Raw genomic sequence first — 15,008 nt, forward strand, 5'->3', positions numbered from 1 at the left:
CTGCAGGACACAGTGCAGCACGCAGACCGACGACAGCACCATGGGGTGAGGGGAGAGAGTTCATGGCAGAGGTGGTTCAGAGTCAGGCCCTGAAGAGAGGGGATTTTAATGGGGAATGGTTTAGAGGAATCGGCTTCCCATTTAATAAATGCTGCTGTTTGCTGAGCACTTGGCTTGGAAGTTAAACACTCACTGTTGAAGACTGGATTATTCCAGACAGAGGGAAAGGCACAAAGGCTGAAAAGTCCCAAGGGCTGTTTGGAGAACAGCAGGTAGCCCCATTTGGGTGTTGGGCGGAGCATGAGGCTCACAGGTAGATTGAGGTCCCGTTGCACAGGGTCACAAACATCAGGATGCAGGACTGGATGTTCCTAGCCGTCACTGGAGGGTAAAGATGTTTTGCCCACAAGAGTGAGCGATGTAGTTCTCATTCCTTTAAAGGCATTTTCATACATGCAGTTTGCTTTACCATTAGGAGAAATGTAAAAGAATCTAGTTATTTTTCTCCCTTAATTTCCTTTTCTGGGGCAGGCCGGTGAGAATACTTGGTTAGAATATGATGCTGATAACACTAAGATGTCAAGGGTTTAGATCCCTGTACTAGCCAGCTGCCCAAAAATAATAATAATAAATTCCTTATAAAACAGCACCCTATGGAGGCACACTGGTCTGGGACTTGCCAGCCTCTACTTCTGCACTCCAGCAACCAGGTCACTCTTGACCCTCATGAGTTTTGACCTCTTTTGGGGTCAGTTGCAGGGCTGAATATATCTTGGTTGTTATTGACAAATCCAAGGTTGAATTATGAGGGTGTTTGTGGAAATGTTGATGAGATATTAACTGTGAAGCAAATCTTTGATCTGACTTCCTCTTTGTGTCCCCTTCTGTCTCTCTAGGGTTATGACAACACTGAAAGTAGTGTGCGTAAGGCCAGCGTGTTTTGCTTAGTGGCAATTTATTCCGTAATTGGAGAAGATCTGAAACCTCACCTCGCACAGCTCACAGGGAGCAAGGTATGTATAGTGTTACCTGGGCTCATATGCACACCTGGGCTTTGCCAGCTTGTCATAAATCTGCTTGGCAGCAGCTCTGAACCTCAGACAGGTTTTTCTCATTGTGTGTGTTTTAGTTGGGCCTTATTTCTCCAAAAGCATTTTTCTGAAGATGAAAATGATCAGCTATATAGTGAAGTCATTTTAAGGTGACATTAAGGTGATACAATGTAGTCTATTCTAACTCCTGGTTTTGAAATGATAACTTTGAGCTCATTTATTCACAAAAGAAAAACAGCTTTGTTTAGGAACCAACTTGTTTTCTCATGGAAACACTACAGAAATTTACACTTAACAAATAGCTGAGTTGGAGCTAAGACCCTTGTGAGCATCAACAGTAACAGCAGCTTTTAAAAAAAAAAAAAAAAAAAACCCAGTAACAGCAGCTGGCTCTCGCCTCATGCCCGCCATGTCCCAGGCGCTGTTCTGCAAACTGTGCTGTGTGGACTCAGTTCATGACAACATCCCTGTGGGGTAGGGATGGGTTACCCCTTTAACCTGTGTAAGGGCACACAGAGATCTGACTCCAGAAGCCAAGCTTCTTTCTCACTCTGCTGCCGCTTATGTTCCTTTAAGAGTGTTCTAGAATCAGGGGGGAAAAATGGACCAGAGGGACTGTTGGCTACAGTGTTTATCAGTTTATGTTTTTTTTAAAAAAAAACAACTCAAATCTGACATGCCAGGCCAGGTGAGAGCAGGTAGAAACTTCCACGCTGTGGTAGGAGGAGCACGTTGAGAAACGGATTCATGACTCTCGAGAGGGGGCTGGTGGGCCTGGGTGACCTCAGGCTGTGCCACGAGGAGCCCACTCCAGGGGCTGCCTGTGGAGAAGCATGTCTATGTGGAGTTTAATAATCCCCTGGCAGAGACGTGGATACAGTCCACTCTGTGAAACTAAGCAGTGGATAGCACAAAGCCAGAAGCACCTGACCGTACTCCTTATGAGAAGTGGAATCGATGAGTGAGTCTCATTTCTTTTCAAATCAAACTGCCGCTTTGACACAGCTGGTGAGCATCACACGTGACACAGAGTTCTGGGCAAAGACAGCTCTCCCCGTTTGTCTAGAGCAGCGTTTCTCAACCTTAGCACTGTTGACATTTTGGGCCACCCTGTGCATTGTAGACGGTTCAGTAGCATCCCTAACTGCCACCATCTAGATGCCAATAGCACCACCCACCCCCCCAGTTGTGACAATTACTAATGTCTCCATACGTGGCCAGATGTCCTCTGTAGGGCACAATCAAACCACTGCTCCAGAGGAGATACTTTCCTCCCCTTGCAGACAGGAATAAGCAGTTAGGTTGGTAGAGGTGAATGAGGCAAGTATGGATCAATGATTTGGGGGCTTCCTTACCTGATTCCATTTTCTAGTTTCTCCCCTCCTCTCCTGCTCCTGCAAAGGCTCCTCATCAGATCCCTTCCCTAACCACCATCTGAAAAATAATGAGGGTCACTCAGCTGTGTGCAGGGCCAGGAACCCTCCTGTCTCCCCCTGCCACCATCAGCTAGATGGTTCCTGGCAACAGTGAGGACCTCAGAGACACTAATTCACAAAGGGAATTAGATTTATAAAATAGAGAATTCATCCAAAAATATTAGTCAGGCCTTTATCAGATATATGATTTGCATGTGTTTTCTCCCATTCTGTGGGTTGCCTTTTTACGCTGTCCTTTGATGCACAAAATTTTTCATTTACATGAAGTCCAAATTGTCTATTTTTTCTTTTGTTGCCCACACCTTTGGTGTCATATTCAAGAAATTATTGCCAGATTCAATGTCATGAAGCTTTTCTTCTAAGAGTTTTATACTTTTAGCTCTTACTTTCCAGCCTCTGATCCACTTTGTGAGTTAATTTTTGTGTATGGTGTTAGATAAGGATTGAACTTTATTATTTTGCATGTGGATATCCAGTTTTCCCAGCACCATTTGCTGAAAAGATTATCCTCTCCTTATTGAATGGTGTTGGCACCCCTGTTGAAAATCATTTGACCATCTATGTGAAGGTTTATTTCTTGGCTGTCTGTTCTTTCCCATTGGTATATGTATAGTTGTGCGCCTCATAACAACGGACCATATATACAACAGTGGTCCCATAAGATTATAATGGAGCTGGAGGAGTGTAATAGGCTAAACTATCCAGGTTTGTTAAGTATACGCTGCGGTGTTTGCACAATGAAAAAATCACCTAACTGCATTTCTCAGAATGCATTCTTGTCATTAAGCAACACTTTACATGACTATATGTCTTTATGCCAGTACCTCGGTGTTTGATTACTATAGCTTTGTAGTAAGTTTGAAATCAGAAGTGTTAGTCCTCCAACTTTCTTCTTTTTAAGATATTATGGCTGTTCAGGATCTCTTGAGATCCTTATGAATTTTAGAATTGATTTTTCTATTTGCAAAAAACCTTATTTGGATTTTGATATGGATTGTATTGAATCTATAGATCTCTTTGGGCAGTATTGACAACAATATTAAGTCTTCCAGTCTATGAACATGGGATGTTTTTCCATTTATTTATATTATCTTTAATTTCTTTCAGCAACATTTTGTTGTTTTCATTGTGTGAGTCTTTTAACTCCTTAGTTAATTCTGAAGAATTTTATTCTTTTTGATGGTATTGTAAATGGAATTTTCTTAATTTTCTTTTTGGATTGTTCATTGTTAGTGCACAGGAATGCAGTTTATTTTTGCTTGTTGATTTTTATATCCTGCTTCTTTGCTGAACTCATTTATTAGTTATAATAGTTTTTTTTTCTGAAACCTTCATAGTTTTCTATGTGTAATATTATCTACAAACAAAGATAATTTTACTTCTTCCTTTCCAATTTACTTTTTCCTTTCTTCTGCATTACTTTTACTACTTTTTCTTGCCTAATTGTTCTGGCTGAAACATTCAGTACTATATTGAAGTGGTGAAAGCAATCTTCTGATCTTAGAAAAGTTTCCAGAGTCTTTCACCACTGAGTATGATGTTTGCAGTTGGTTTTCATATATGGCTTTTAATATGTTAAGGTAGTATCCTTCAATTCCTAGTTTGTTGAGTGTTTTTATGATGAAAGTATATTGAATTTTGTCAAATTCTTTTCTGCATCAGTTGAATGTGTTTTTTCTCCTTCATTCTGTTAACATGGTGTGTATTACATTGATCTATTTTCATATATTGAGCCATCTTTGCATTCCAGGAATAAATCCCATATCGTGGTACCTAATCCTTTTCATTTGCCACTGAATTCGGTTTGCTAGCCTTTTGTTGAGAATTTTTGCATCAGTAAGGGATATTGGTCTGTAATTTTCCTGTGGTGTCTGTCTGGTTTTGGTATTAGGGCAATGCTATTCTTAAAAAATGTTTGAACGTGTTCCCTTTTCAATTTTTTGGAAAAGTTTGGGAAGGATTGGTATTAGTTCTTCTCTAAATGTTTGGTAGAATTCACCAGTGAAATCTTCTGGTCCAGGCTTTTCTTTGTCAGGAAATTTTTGATTACTGATTCAATCTCCTTACTAGTTATAGGTCTATTGACATTTATCTTTCTTTATGATTCAGTCTTGATAGGTTTTGTGTTTCTAGGGAATTTGTCCATTTGATCAAGGTTATCCAGTTTTTTGAAATATGGTTGTTCATAGTACTCCCTTATAATCCTTTTTATTTCTATAGAATCAGTAATAATGTTTCCATACTTATTTCTGATTTTAGTAATTTGAGAGAGAGAGAGAGAGAGAGAGAGAGAGAGAGAGAGTGTGTGTGTGTGTGTGTGTGTGTGTGTGTGTGTGTGTGTGTGTGTGTGTGTGTGTGTGTGTGTGTTTTGGGTCACTGGCCAGTATGGGGATCCATCCGATTCTTTTTCTTAGTCCATCTAGCTAAAGGTTTATCAATTTTGTTGATCTTTTCAAAGAACCAGCTTTTGGTTTCATTGATTTTTTTTTTTTTTATTGCTCTTTTTCTATTTTCTATTTCATTTACCTCTGTTCTAATCTTTATTATTTTCTTCTGCTAGCTTTGGGTTTAGTTCGTTCTTTTTTTTCTAGGTTCTTAAGATGTAAATTTAGGTTGTTGATTTGAGATCTGTCTTCTTTTCTCATGTAAGCACTTACAGCTATAAATTTCCCTCTTAGCAGTGTTTTTGCTGCATCAAAAAAGTTTTAGAATGTTACGTTTTTATTTTCATTTGTCTCAAAATATTTTCTCATTTACCTTGTGATTTCTTCTTTGACCCGTTGGTTAAGAGTGTATTGTTTAATTTCCACAGATTTGTGAATTCTTCAGTTTTCTTTCTGTTATTGATCTCTAACTTCATCCTGCTGTGGTCAGAGACAATACTTTGTGTGATATCTGTCTTTTTAAATCTGTGAAGACTTAATCTGTGGCCTCACATATGGTCTGTCCTGGGAAATATCCCATGTGCGTTTGAGAAGAATGTGCATGCTGTTGTTATTAGGTAGTGTGTTCTGTATATGGCTGTTAGATCTAATTGGTTTATCGTGGTGTTTGTTCATGTCCTCTGTTTTCTTACTTCTGTCTCATTCTATCCATTACTGAGAGTGGAGTATTGATGTCTATAACTATTATTGTAGAACTGTCTGTTCCTCCCTTCAGTTCTGTCAATTTTTGCTTCATATATTTTGAGGATCTGTTTTCAGGTATGTAAATGTTTATAATTGTTACATCTTCTTGCTGTATTGAACCTTTTATTAATATATAATGTCTTCATCTCTTATAACCTTTTTAAATTTAAAGTCTGTTTTCTCTGCTGTTGGTATAGCCACACTTGCTCTCTTTGGTTACTATTTGCGTGGAATCTTTTTACATCCTTTTATTTTCAATCAATGTTTCTTTAGATCTAAAGTGAGTCTCTTGGAGATGGCGTACAGTTGGATCTTTTTTTTTTTTTTTTTTTTTGGTCTATTCTGCCAATCTCTTGTCTTTTGATTGAAGAGTTTAATTTATTTATATTTAAAGTAATTACTGATAAGGAGGGTCTAACTTCTAGCCAATACTTTGGGGGTGTGAGTGGGGATGTCAGGGGAGCTTTACCTCTGTTAGGAGCTCTGTAGGGCTGCTCTTCCAATTCCCACTGACCATTGGAGGGTCCTGTGTTCTAGTGGACCACACACATTAGCATGAGCATGTCTTAAAGGGTCCCCCTGGAGATCAGCCCCTCCTTCCTGGGCTGGCTTATAATTGTCTGAGTCCCATAGCCTGCTTGGAGCAAGACAGATAAGGACTGAGATAGTAAATTTTTTATAATTCCCTTGATCTTACAAGTTGTAGGTTACATAGATTTTTTAATGGGCATTCTGCTTCTGCAAATGTCAGTTTCTTTTTATTCTAACCAGTTGAGCAACCAGTCAGCCCTCTCTTTTCATTGTTAATATGATCAGGCAAATTATCAACATAATTCATTAATTTAGTGGCATTCAACAAATATTTATTAAGTACCTACTGTGTTACCTGCTGTTTTATGTATTTTGAGGGTCCAAAGGGGCTTCAGTTAAAAGCAGATGAGGTCACAGATAAGAAAGCCCTTTCATCATAAAGCATTATATCAATCCAAGTTAATGTTATTTTGTGACACAGTATCTACCTGTAGCAGATTGAATTATGTCCCCCAAAACTCACTGAACTTTGGGTTGTATCCCCCAAGTTTTATGTATTAGAAACTTAGCCCCCACTATGACTGTTAAGAGGGTGGGAAATCCTACTATGATAATTGAAAGGTGGAGCCTTGAAGAAGTGATTGGATTGTAGGACCCTGCAGCAGTGGATGGATTAAAAATGGTGGTCAGGGTGTGGTTCTGTGGGCCACACCAGAAGGGAGAGGAGTCTCTCTCTCTCTCTCTCTCTCTCTCTCTCTGCTCTCTCTGCTTACATCATCTTGCATTGTGAGATCCCTGGGTCACTGTTGCCACCACCAGATGCACTTTGGACTTCCCAGCCTCAGAAGCTGTAAGCAATAATTTCATTTTCTTTGTAAATTACCCAGTTTCAGTTATTTTGTTACAAGCAACAAAAATGGACTAATACACTGGCCTAAGGGAGGTCTAATCTTCTCAGAAGGAACAGGCAAACTACTGCTGACTGTAGCGTAAGGCAGCATGTGCTGAGTCTAAATGAGGGGCCAGAGCTATAGGCATAGGAAGGAAGGAGTGGTTGAATCCAGATGCGTGCATCAGGGGAGGCTTTCTCTGGGTGGCCTTTAGGATAGGCCTCAGAGGCTGCAGTGGTCAGTAGGCTTCAGTAAGCAGGAATGGGAGTGTGTGGTGGAAGCAACCACTTCAGCAAAGTTGTGAAGATTTGAGAACATGACCCTGACCTTGGCCTGGTTGCTTTATCCCTATGCAGCGGGTTCTCACCCTGCTTGTCCCCCTGGCTCTGATGGAGCCCGTGGGCTGCAGCAGCCCTTGAGATGTGTGGCTGTGCCCCTCAGATCCTTCTCTCCTGGAGGCCCTGCGGCCTGCCTAGTTGTGACACTTTGTGTTCTTTCTGTAACAGCCCACTGCTTTTCTCTCTCCCCTCCAGACTCTGACCTCCTTCTTCTCTGTGGCCCTAGCACCTGGCAGATGCATTTGATGAGTAATAGTCACTTGGGAAATGTTTGTGGAATGAATTCCCCAACAAAGGGAACTAAGGGACATGCTGTTTTCTTATTGTCTCCTGGGTTGTTTTTTCCTGTTTTCTACTTTCTGATTGCTCTTCCTCCTGCCAATTCATTGTTGTCTTCTCTTTTCAGATGAAGCTTCTAAACTTATATATAAAGAGGGCCCAGACCACGAATAGCAACAGCAGCTCCTCCTCTGACGTTTCCACACACAGCTAATGGCAGCACCAGTCTCTCTGCGTAGACCCAGAAGTGATGGGTGGTGCCTCTCAGAGACCTTTCCCCACCCCTTCATCGACTGCCCCGTCAGTACAGGAAGGCCTGCAAATATTTATTACAATCAGTATTTTGGTCCCTTCCAGCTTTTGTGTAGAATCTTACTGGTATTGAATGTAAAGGAAGTAAGGCCTGCACTGCAGTCCTCATAGAAAGCAGGAGTGAGAAAAGAGAAGAGCCACACTTCACATGCCTCGTTCAGCCTGCTGAGACTGCAAACCATGTGTGTGGTGCCCTTGGTAAAAGTCAGAGCTCTCTAGCCAATGCTTGGTAGAAAGTAGCATTTTTTTTTTGTCCAGTTAATAACAGATTTGGGGGGTGGGGTGGGTATTACTTTGTGTTCCTCGTTCTTAGCTTATTTTCTTATGAAGACAGCCTGTGTGGGGCAAAGCTCACCCCCTTCACAGCCATCATCATGAAAGGTTGTATGTCTTCAAAACAAGTCTTTAAAGACTTGTTTTGAGACCTACTAAAAATGGAATCAAGTCTTGGCAAGAAAAGAAGAAAAGCCTGAAGATGGTCTTTAATAAGCACCTGGAATTCCACTTATCATATCCAGACTGGTGGCCAACTGCCTGGCTTTTGGCACAGAATCTGAAGGGATTTCCCCCTCAGTGTCCTTCTAGCCCCCTCTGAACAACTCCACAGATGCGTTCCTATTACAGAGCTTCCATTCGAAAGAATTCTTAAAGTGAAAACACAAAAATAAGATAAATTTAAAGCATCACTTAGGGATGCCTGAAATGGCATTTCATGAAGCCCAGAAGATAAAACAGAAGTGGTCTGTCTTACAACTAAGACCTGGGGGAAACACTGTGGTTATGGGCATTCTCCCAGGACCCTTGTATTTGAGGGCAGTTGCTGATTCAGATTTAGCTCCGTGTTCTTTCCTCTCTTCCCAAGCTTTGCCTAAGCTGTTCGGATCTAAAATGTTCTCAGTTGATCTGATAAGTGGCAACTTTACCATCTCAGTTTTGACTTCTCTGTTTAATTTGGGATTAAGAGCAAAAAGAAGTCTAGAGAGACTGGGTATCGGAATATTTTTATGTATAAACCAAAGTACTTCCTTGATCGTCTATTGAAATAGTCATTGTTTAAGGAAAAAGTAATTATGATAAGTGGCAGATTGCAGAAAAGCAGGATTTGAAATACACTTTTAGAATCTGTTTCCTTTCCTTCCATGAGAAACCACCAGGCTCCGCTTTTTTAACCTCTTGAGGGTCTAATTGCTCCAATAAAAGTAACTGTAGATTTGGAGTCTGGTTAAATAATTCTTGAGTAAATTCTTAAACCAAATGGTAATTCTTAATGCAATCATGGGGACTTCAACTGTCTCCTCTATTTTAGATTTTCTAAATTGGACTGATTTTTCCGTAAGGAAAATGCTTCCTTTGATATTAATTTGAATGAGGCTATTCCAATGCAGAGTCTGCTGCAGCTGCTGGAACTGAAAGCAGAGGCTGGGGTGCCCAACCAAGTGTGTGGTTCTCACCACTAATTTCCACAGACCCCCCCTTCTTCTCTGACCATCCAGATTTAATGTGCGAAGTTGTACAAGTCAGATATCTTATTTGGAAATACACACTTAAAATGAAGGCCTCCCTAATGTCCAGAACCGTGAAGCCCCGGGATGCCATCTGTGTGTGTATGTGTGTGGAGGGGGCATCTCACACATGTAGAGTACCCACTGCTGCTGTTTAGGGAACTTCAGGGGTGTGTTTTAAGTGGTTGAATGTAACTGACTGACTTTGGCTCAGAATATAGCAGGACCAGGCCTTACTTTCATTGATAAATACTGTTTTGTTCATATTTCATTAATAGGATTTCTTTTTTACATTTTACAAGTGAGTCAGGGAGTCTTTTGGTTACTCTGTTGTGGAAATGTGTGTTCTGGCCAGGTTATTTATGAGTTATTTTATGCAGTGCAGTTAGACTTTTCTCCTTGAGCTCTGAATCCAGGAAGCTCACTACAGCCCCCCGTGTAGTTGGGAAGGATCTCAACCATCGCTTCATGGCCTCATAGTACTCACAAAGGGCTAGCCTCGAATGTCACTTGCTCAGTCTTCAATCTCCTGACTTAGAGAGAGGTACAATCACTCCGCAGATCTCTTGACCTCAATTCGGAAACTGCTGCCCAGCGCGCCGAGGAGACTCGCATGCCACCGCCACCTCACCGGGAGGGCGGCCGCGCCACCGCCGCCCCTCCGAGCCCTGACAGCTGCCTTGCCGCGCCGCCGCCTCCCTGTCGGCCCCGCCACGTGGGACAGCAGAGCCCCAGAACTCTGCCTCCCTGTCTACCTGGCCGGCCCCGGCCACAGCCCCCGGCGAGGGGCCGGTCGTCTGAGTCGCGCTCCCTCCAAGCTCCTGCCGCCCTCTTCTAGCCGAGGCGCCGCCGCCTCCGGCCCCAGCGCACAGCCGGCCGCCTGGTCCACGCCGTCACTAGCTTACCTGCGCAGGTAGTGCGTGCCCTGGTCTGTCTCTCAGATCTTCTTTTTCTTTCCCTGCCGCCCTTTATTTATCAAGCATAATATTATACGTTAAAGGACAGCAAATAAGAACTTCGTAGAATCCCACCAGGACTTTGCTAACAATAATGTTTGGAAATGAAAAATGCTCTGAAAATATCAGCCACCAAAATAGTTTTGTTGGCACTGTGTTCACACGCATGGTCCCCACACCTCCCCCTTGGGTGGGGTTTTTTTTTTTCGGGTTTTTTTGGGCTTTTTCATGTTACATCAATATCTGTATTTATATCTTATTTGTTTCACTCTCAAGTGTATCATGGCAAATGTACAGATTTTTTTTTTGTTAATAATGTGCTAGGATTTGCTAAAAAAGAAAACAATGAAAAAACCCATTTTGAGTTTGCCTTAGAATAAATGAAACTTAATTCAATTTCCTGCCTTGATGTTGTCTTTATTATTACTATGTCCTGTTCAGAGCTTATCCTGTCTCCCTGCCAGCAAAACATGGCTTTATTTATAAAGAATCCGGGAGGACTGCGTTAACGGAGCTCTTTCTCCTCACTACAGAGAGAGGCCAAACCACAGGGGAAGTGTCCTACCTGACAGGGTCCCCTGGGAGCTGGCTGCTGTGCAGTGGGTGTGGTGAAAAGGTTGGAGATGAGGGCCCAGGGCAGCAGGAGCAGGCGCCTCCCTTGTCTGGGCCCCATTTCCTCATCTGAGCAGCAAGAACATTTGCTTCCAGAAAAGTTGGAAGCAGGAGAACCTGCACCTAGCATTCTGAGACTAGGCAGAGATGCTAAGAGCAGGCATCTCCTGGTGCTCCTGCCACCTCTTCTGTGCAAGTCACCTGGACACAGGGCAGGGCTTGGCAGGGGCTGCCTAAGCCCTGGGGGTGGGGTCTTGGGGGGAACGAGTGCATGACACCGAGGGTTCCATGACCCTTTCTTTGAAGCTTACTTTTTTACCCAATTCTAATTGTAAAATACACATAACACATGATTTACTGTCTTGACCATTGTAGGTGCAGTCAGTGGCATTCAGAACATTATCACCGTTGTGTGCCATCACTACCACCCGTCCACAGAACTTTTTCATCTCATTTAACTGATACTCCACTCATTAAACACCAATTCCTCAGTCCCCCTCTGGCAGTCCCTGGCAGCCACCATTCTACTTTCTCTGAATTTCACAACTCTGAATATCTCATATAGGGGAAACCATACAGTATTTGTCCTTTTGTGACTGGCTTATCTCACTTATCATGATATCCTCTAGGTTTAGAATTATTTTGTTCCTTACTTATTAAGGCTGAATAGTATTCCATTGATTGCATGGATGTGCCAGATTTTGAGAAGCATTACTTTCTATTAAAGACAGTTTGAGTTTTCCATTGTGTTCCATGAGACACTTCAAGTGCCACTGTCCCCGTGATCTTGTGCCCCTTTCTTCTGTGGTCCACTGCCTCGCCCCCTGTTCGAGATGTTACTGCAGAGTGCTACAGATCACAGATACGGGTTGCAATTCCAGCTCCATTCCATTTCCCCCTTGGGCAAGTCGCTTTACTTCCTAAGTCTTTTCATTTATAAGTTGGGTAGAGAACTACCTGGTGGAGGCATTGAGAGGGTTAATGGAGGTGGTGTATGTGAAGCAGCTGGCACCTAATAAATGCTCCAGCCAGTCACCTGCCCTGCCTCCCACTGTGGACTTGGAAATGCACTGGCCTGAAGTCATCGCCGCCCCTCCACACACGCACACCTGCGTGTACAGTCAGAGGCTGTTATTCATTAGCAAATGTGGAAAACCCCTGGGGGGACGGACCAGGTTCAGGCAAGGCAGGCGGTTCGCTTTCCAGATTTGATTCTCTACCCCCTGCTGCCATTGCCCTTCCTCATCCAACGCTGCCAGGAGTCCTTGCCATTTTTAAGAGGGTCACAGGCCATGGGTGGGGGTTCTTGGCTTTGAGGGATCTGAATGGTCTTCTCTCCAGAAAAACGCACCTTTCCACTCAGTTTGGCAGGCAATCATAGGTTTCCAAAGGTTGCCAGAGCTGGCCCAAGGTTCCCAGGTGAAAACCTTTGGCTTAAAGACCCCTGCTGTTGATGTTCTTAGATTGATAATGGGGACAGGGGGGCAGTTGCCCAGCAATGTTAATATCGTTTGTGAGGCAGTTAATACTTGAGGAGTTCTTTACACCAGTCCTGAGATGCAGATAAGGGAAATGCTCTCATGTTCGATTTCCAGATGAGGAAACCGAGGCACAGGAACACACCCCCCCCTTTCCCTCAGCTGCTAGATAGTGGAATGGGGGCTAGAGCCCAGGCTCCTGCCTTAGCCTAGCATCTCTCTCCCCAACCTCATCAGGCCTCCCACCCTTCACACAACTTCCCTGAAGTGACCAGAGCTCGTCTTCAGAACACACATCAGAGCCCCCTAGGGCTTGTGAGGCAGAGCCAGTTCAGTGGGGTTGAGATGAGGCCTGAAGACATGCGTTTCCAGCAAGTTCCCAGGTGATGCTGATGCTGCTGGTCTGAGAAGCACTGTAGAACATTTTACTTAAAACATGACAGGTTGCTTGGTCTCAAGCTTTGGGACAATCCCTGAGAAAAGCAGTCACAGGAAACAGCGCTGGGCCTCAGGAGTGCCAGCCAGACCATCTCTGTCATTGTGGGGAACTGTGGCGACCGGCTATCTTAGTGTCCAGACCAGGACTTTGGTGATGCCATTAGTAGAGAGAAACCAGGAATGTCTCAGGCCTCCTGGGCGCAAAGCTCCCTCTTCAGGGGAAAGCTCTTTCCCAGCAAAGCTCAACCCAAACCCCGCCTGGCCTTTCCCATTTCCTCCAGTATTTATTAACTCATACTTCAGTGGCTCCGGGCAAGAACGGACAAAGGTCATGTGAATGGGCATCTAATCCTAGATTATGTATTTATAAAAGACATTAAAATGCTTCCACACCATGCCCCCCTCAGGCAGTGGGGCCTGCTGCCAGGGCAGAGGCCCCAGAGGTTGACTCGCCAGGCCCTCGGTCCTCTCCTAGAGGCAGATTCCTGGGTCAATTTCCAGCAATTCTGGCATGCCCCCGCCTCCCTTAGTGCCCCAACAGGCCACTGGGTTGAAGGGGGAACAGTCCTGGGGAAACCAGGGGTGAGACAGGAAGGGCCGCAGCCAGACCCCACCCCCTACCATGACAGCTTGGAAGGCTCCATGTCGTTGCCTCTCCTATGGCTTCCAGCTGCCCCATCTGCAGCCCTGCCATTCCCCACAGGACATTTCCTCATTCTTTGGTAGTGACAATCGCTGGTGCCTGCTGAATGCTTACTACCTGCCAAGCTCTGTTCCACTGCTTTGACGAGGTGATTTAATCCTCACAACAACCCTATGAGCTAACTCCGATGATTATTCCCATTTTACAGATGGGAAACAGAGGCACAGAGAGGTTGAGTAATTCACCTGGGGCAACACAGCTAATAAGAGGCAGAGCTGAATCTGAACCCAGGAAGTCTAGCTCTAGACTGAACCAGAGTCTTGCTTTGCCTTTCTGGCCCTTCTCTGAGCCTCCGTTCCACTTCCCATCCACCTGACTCTTGTCAGCAAGTTCAGGTGGGCCCTGGTCACAGGCCTGCCGAGCTGTTTGACACCAAGCTCATGGTAAACATGTAAGCAGCACCCCTTTTGGACTGCTCACTGGGCAAGGCCCTGCTTGGCTGCAGGAGTCTGGGGCTTGAAACCCTAAGTGTTTCAGGATCTGTGACTTTAGCTGAGTGATTCCAGCTTCAGACAACCCTAATTTCTTCCTCTGTAAAATCTAAGGAGATGGAAATTGAGGAGTGGGGGATGGAGGGCAGGGGACAATGGGACTGGAGGAAGTGGAGGGGGAGCAGGACTGTGCAAGTGTCCTTTTCCTTTGATATGACTGCCCCCTGCACCTCTGGCTCTTCTCCGGGCACCCTCTCTGCAGGGCACCCATCCACCCAAACCTTTCCGGGCCTGCTCTGCATTGACCAGCCACATCTGATCTCCTCTGAGCTCCAGATTCACACACCGAACTCCTTTCTTGATTTCCGTACATGGATGCCTCAGGGTCTTCTTGGAGTATTTCCACAATCAGACTTTTGAGCTGGTCTCCCAAACCTGCTGTTCTCCCTTCTGGAAGGTGGAAGCTCCACCCACCCAGATGCTAATGCCAGCCCTGTTCTCTTATACAGTAGAAGATTCATATACCTTATAACCCATCAGTTCCACTCCTGGAGCATGCCCTGGACAAACCCTCTAATGAGTGTGTGGGAGACATGTGCAAGGCTGTTAAAGGCCATGTGATCCCTAATGGTTGAAAGTAAGACACAGCCCTCATGTGCCCTGAGAGGAGAATAGGTAAAGAAGTTGATTGTTTTGATTAGTCTCCTATTAATTCTTTGGATTATCATAGATGTGGAAACCAAAAACAAAATTCTTATAGAGAATTTACAGGCCCGAGAGAATATATCTGTGGACTTCCATTCAAAGAATGCCACCCTATATGAGACTGTTCAATGTCCGAACAGGCCTGTGTCTGAGGGGATGACACCAAATACAGAACACCATCACTCTTTGCAGGACACCCTTTCCGCACATGGTGGTG

The 15,008-nt window shown here is 44.1% G+C and overlaps 1 protein-coding gene across 27 annotated transcripts in view; it reads left to right on the plus strand.

Moving 5' to 3' along the window:
• CLASP1 (cytoplasmic linker associated protein 1) overlaps nucleotides 1-10,805 on the plus strand; it is a 277,667-nt gene extending 266,862 nt beyond the window's left edge. For all 27 annotated transcript variants that reach the window (XM_063079348.1, XM_063079329.1, XM_063079319.1 and 24 more), the window contains 2 exons: nucleotides 897-1,013; nucleotides 7,782-10,805. In XM_063079348.1, the coding sequence (XP_062935418.1) occupies nucleotides 897-1,013; nucleotides 7,782-7,868 (204 nt within the window). In that variant the 3' untranslated portion in view covers nucleotides 7,869-10,805. The remainder of the gene's footprint in view (nucleotides 1-896; nucleotides 1,014-7,781) is intronic.
• The last annotated feature ends 4,203 nt before the right edge of the window (nucleotides 10,806-15,008 follow it).

Source organism: Cynocephalus volans, chromosome 1, assembly GCF_027409185.1.
Source record: "Cynocephalus volans isolate mCynVol1 chromosome 1, mCynVol1.pri, whole genome shotgun sequence".
NCBI lineage: Eukaryota > Metazoa > Chordata > Mammalia > Dermoptera > Cynocephalidae > Cynocephalus > Cynocephalus volans.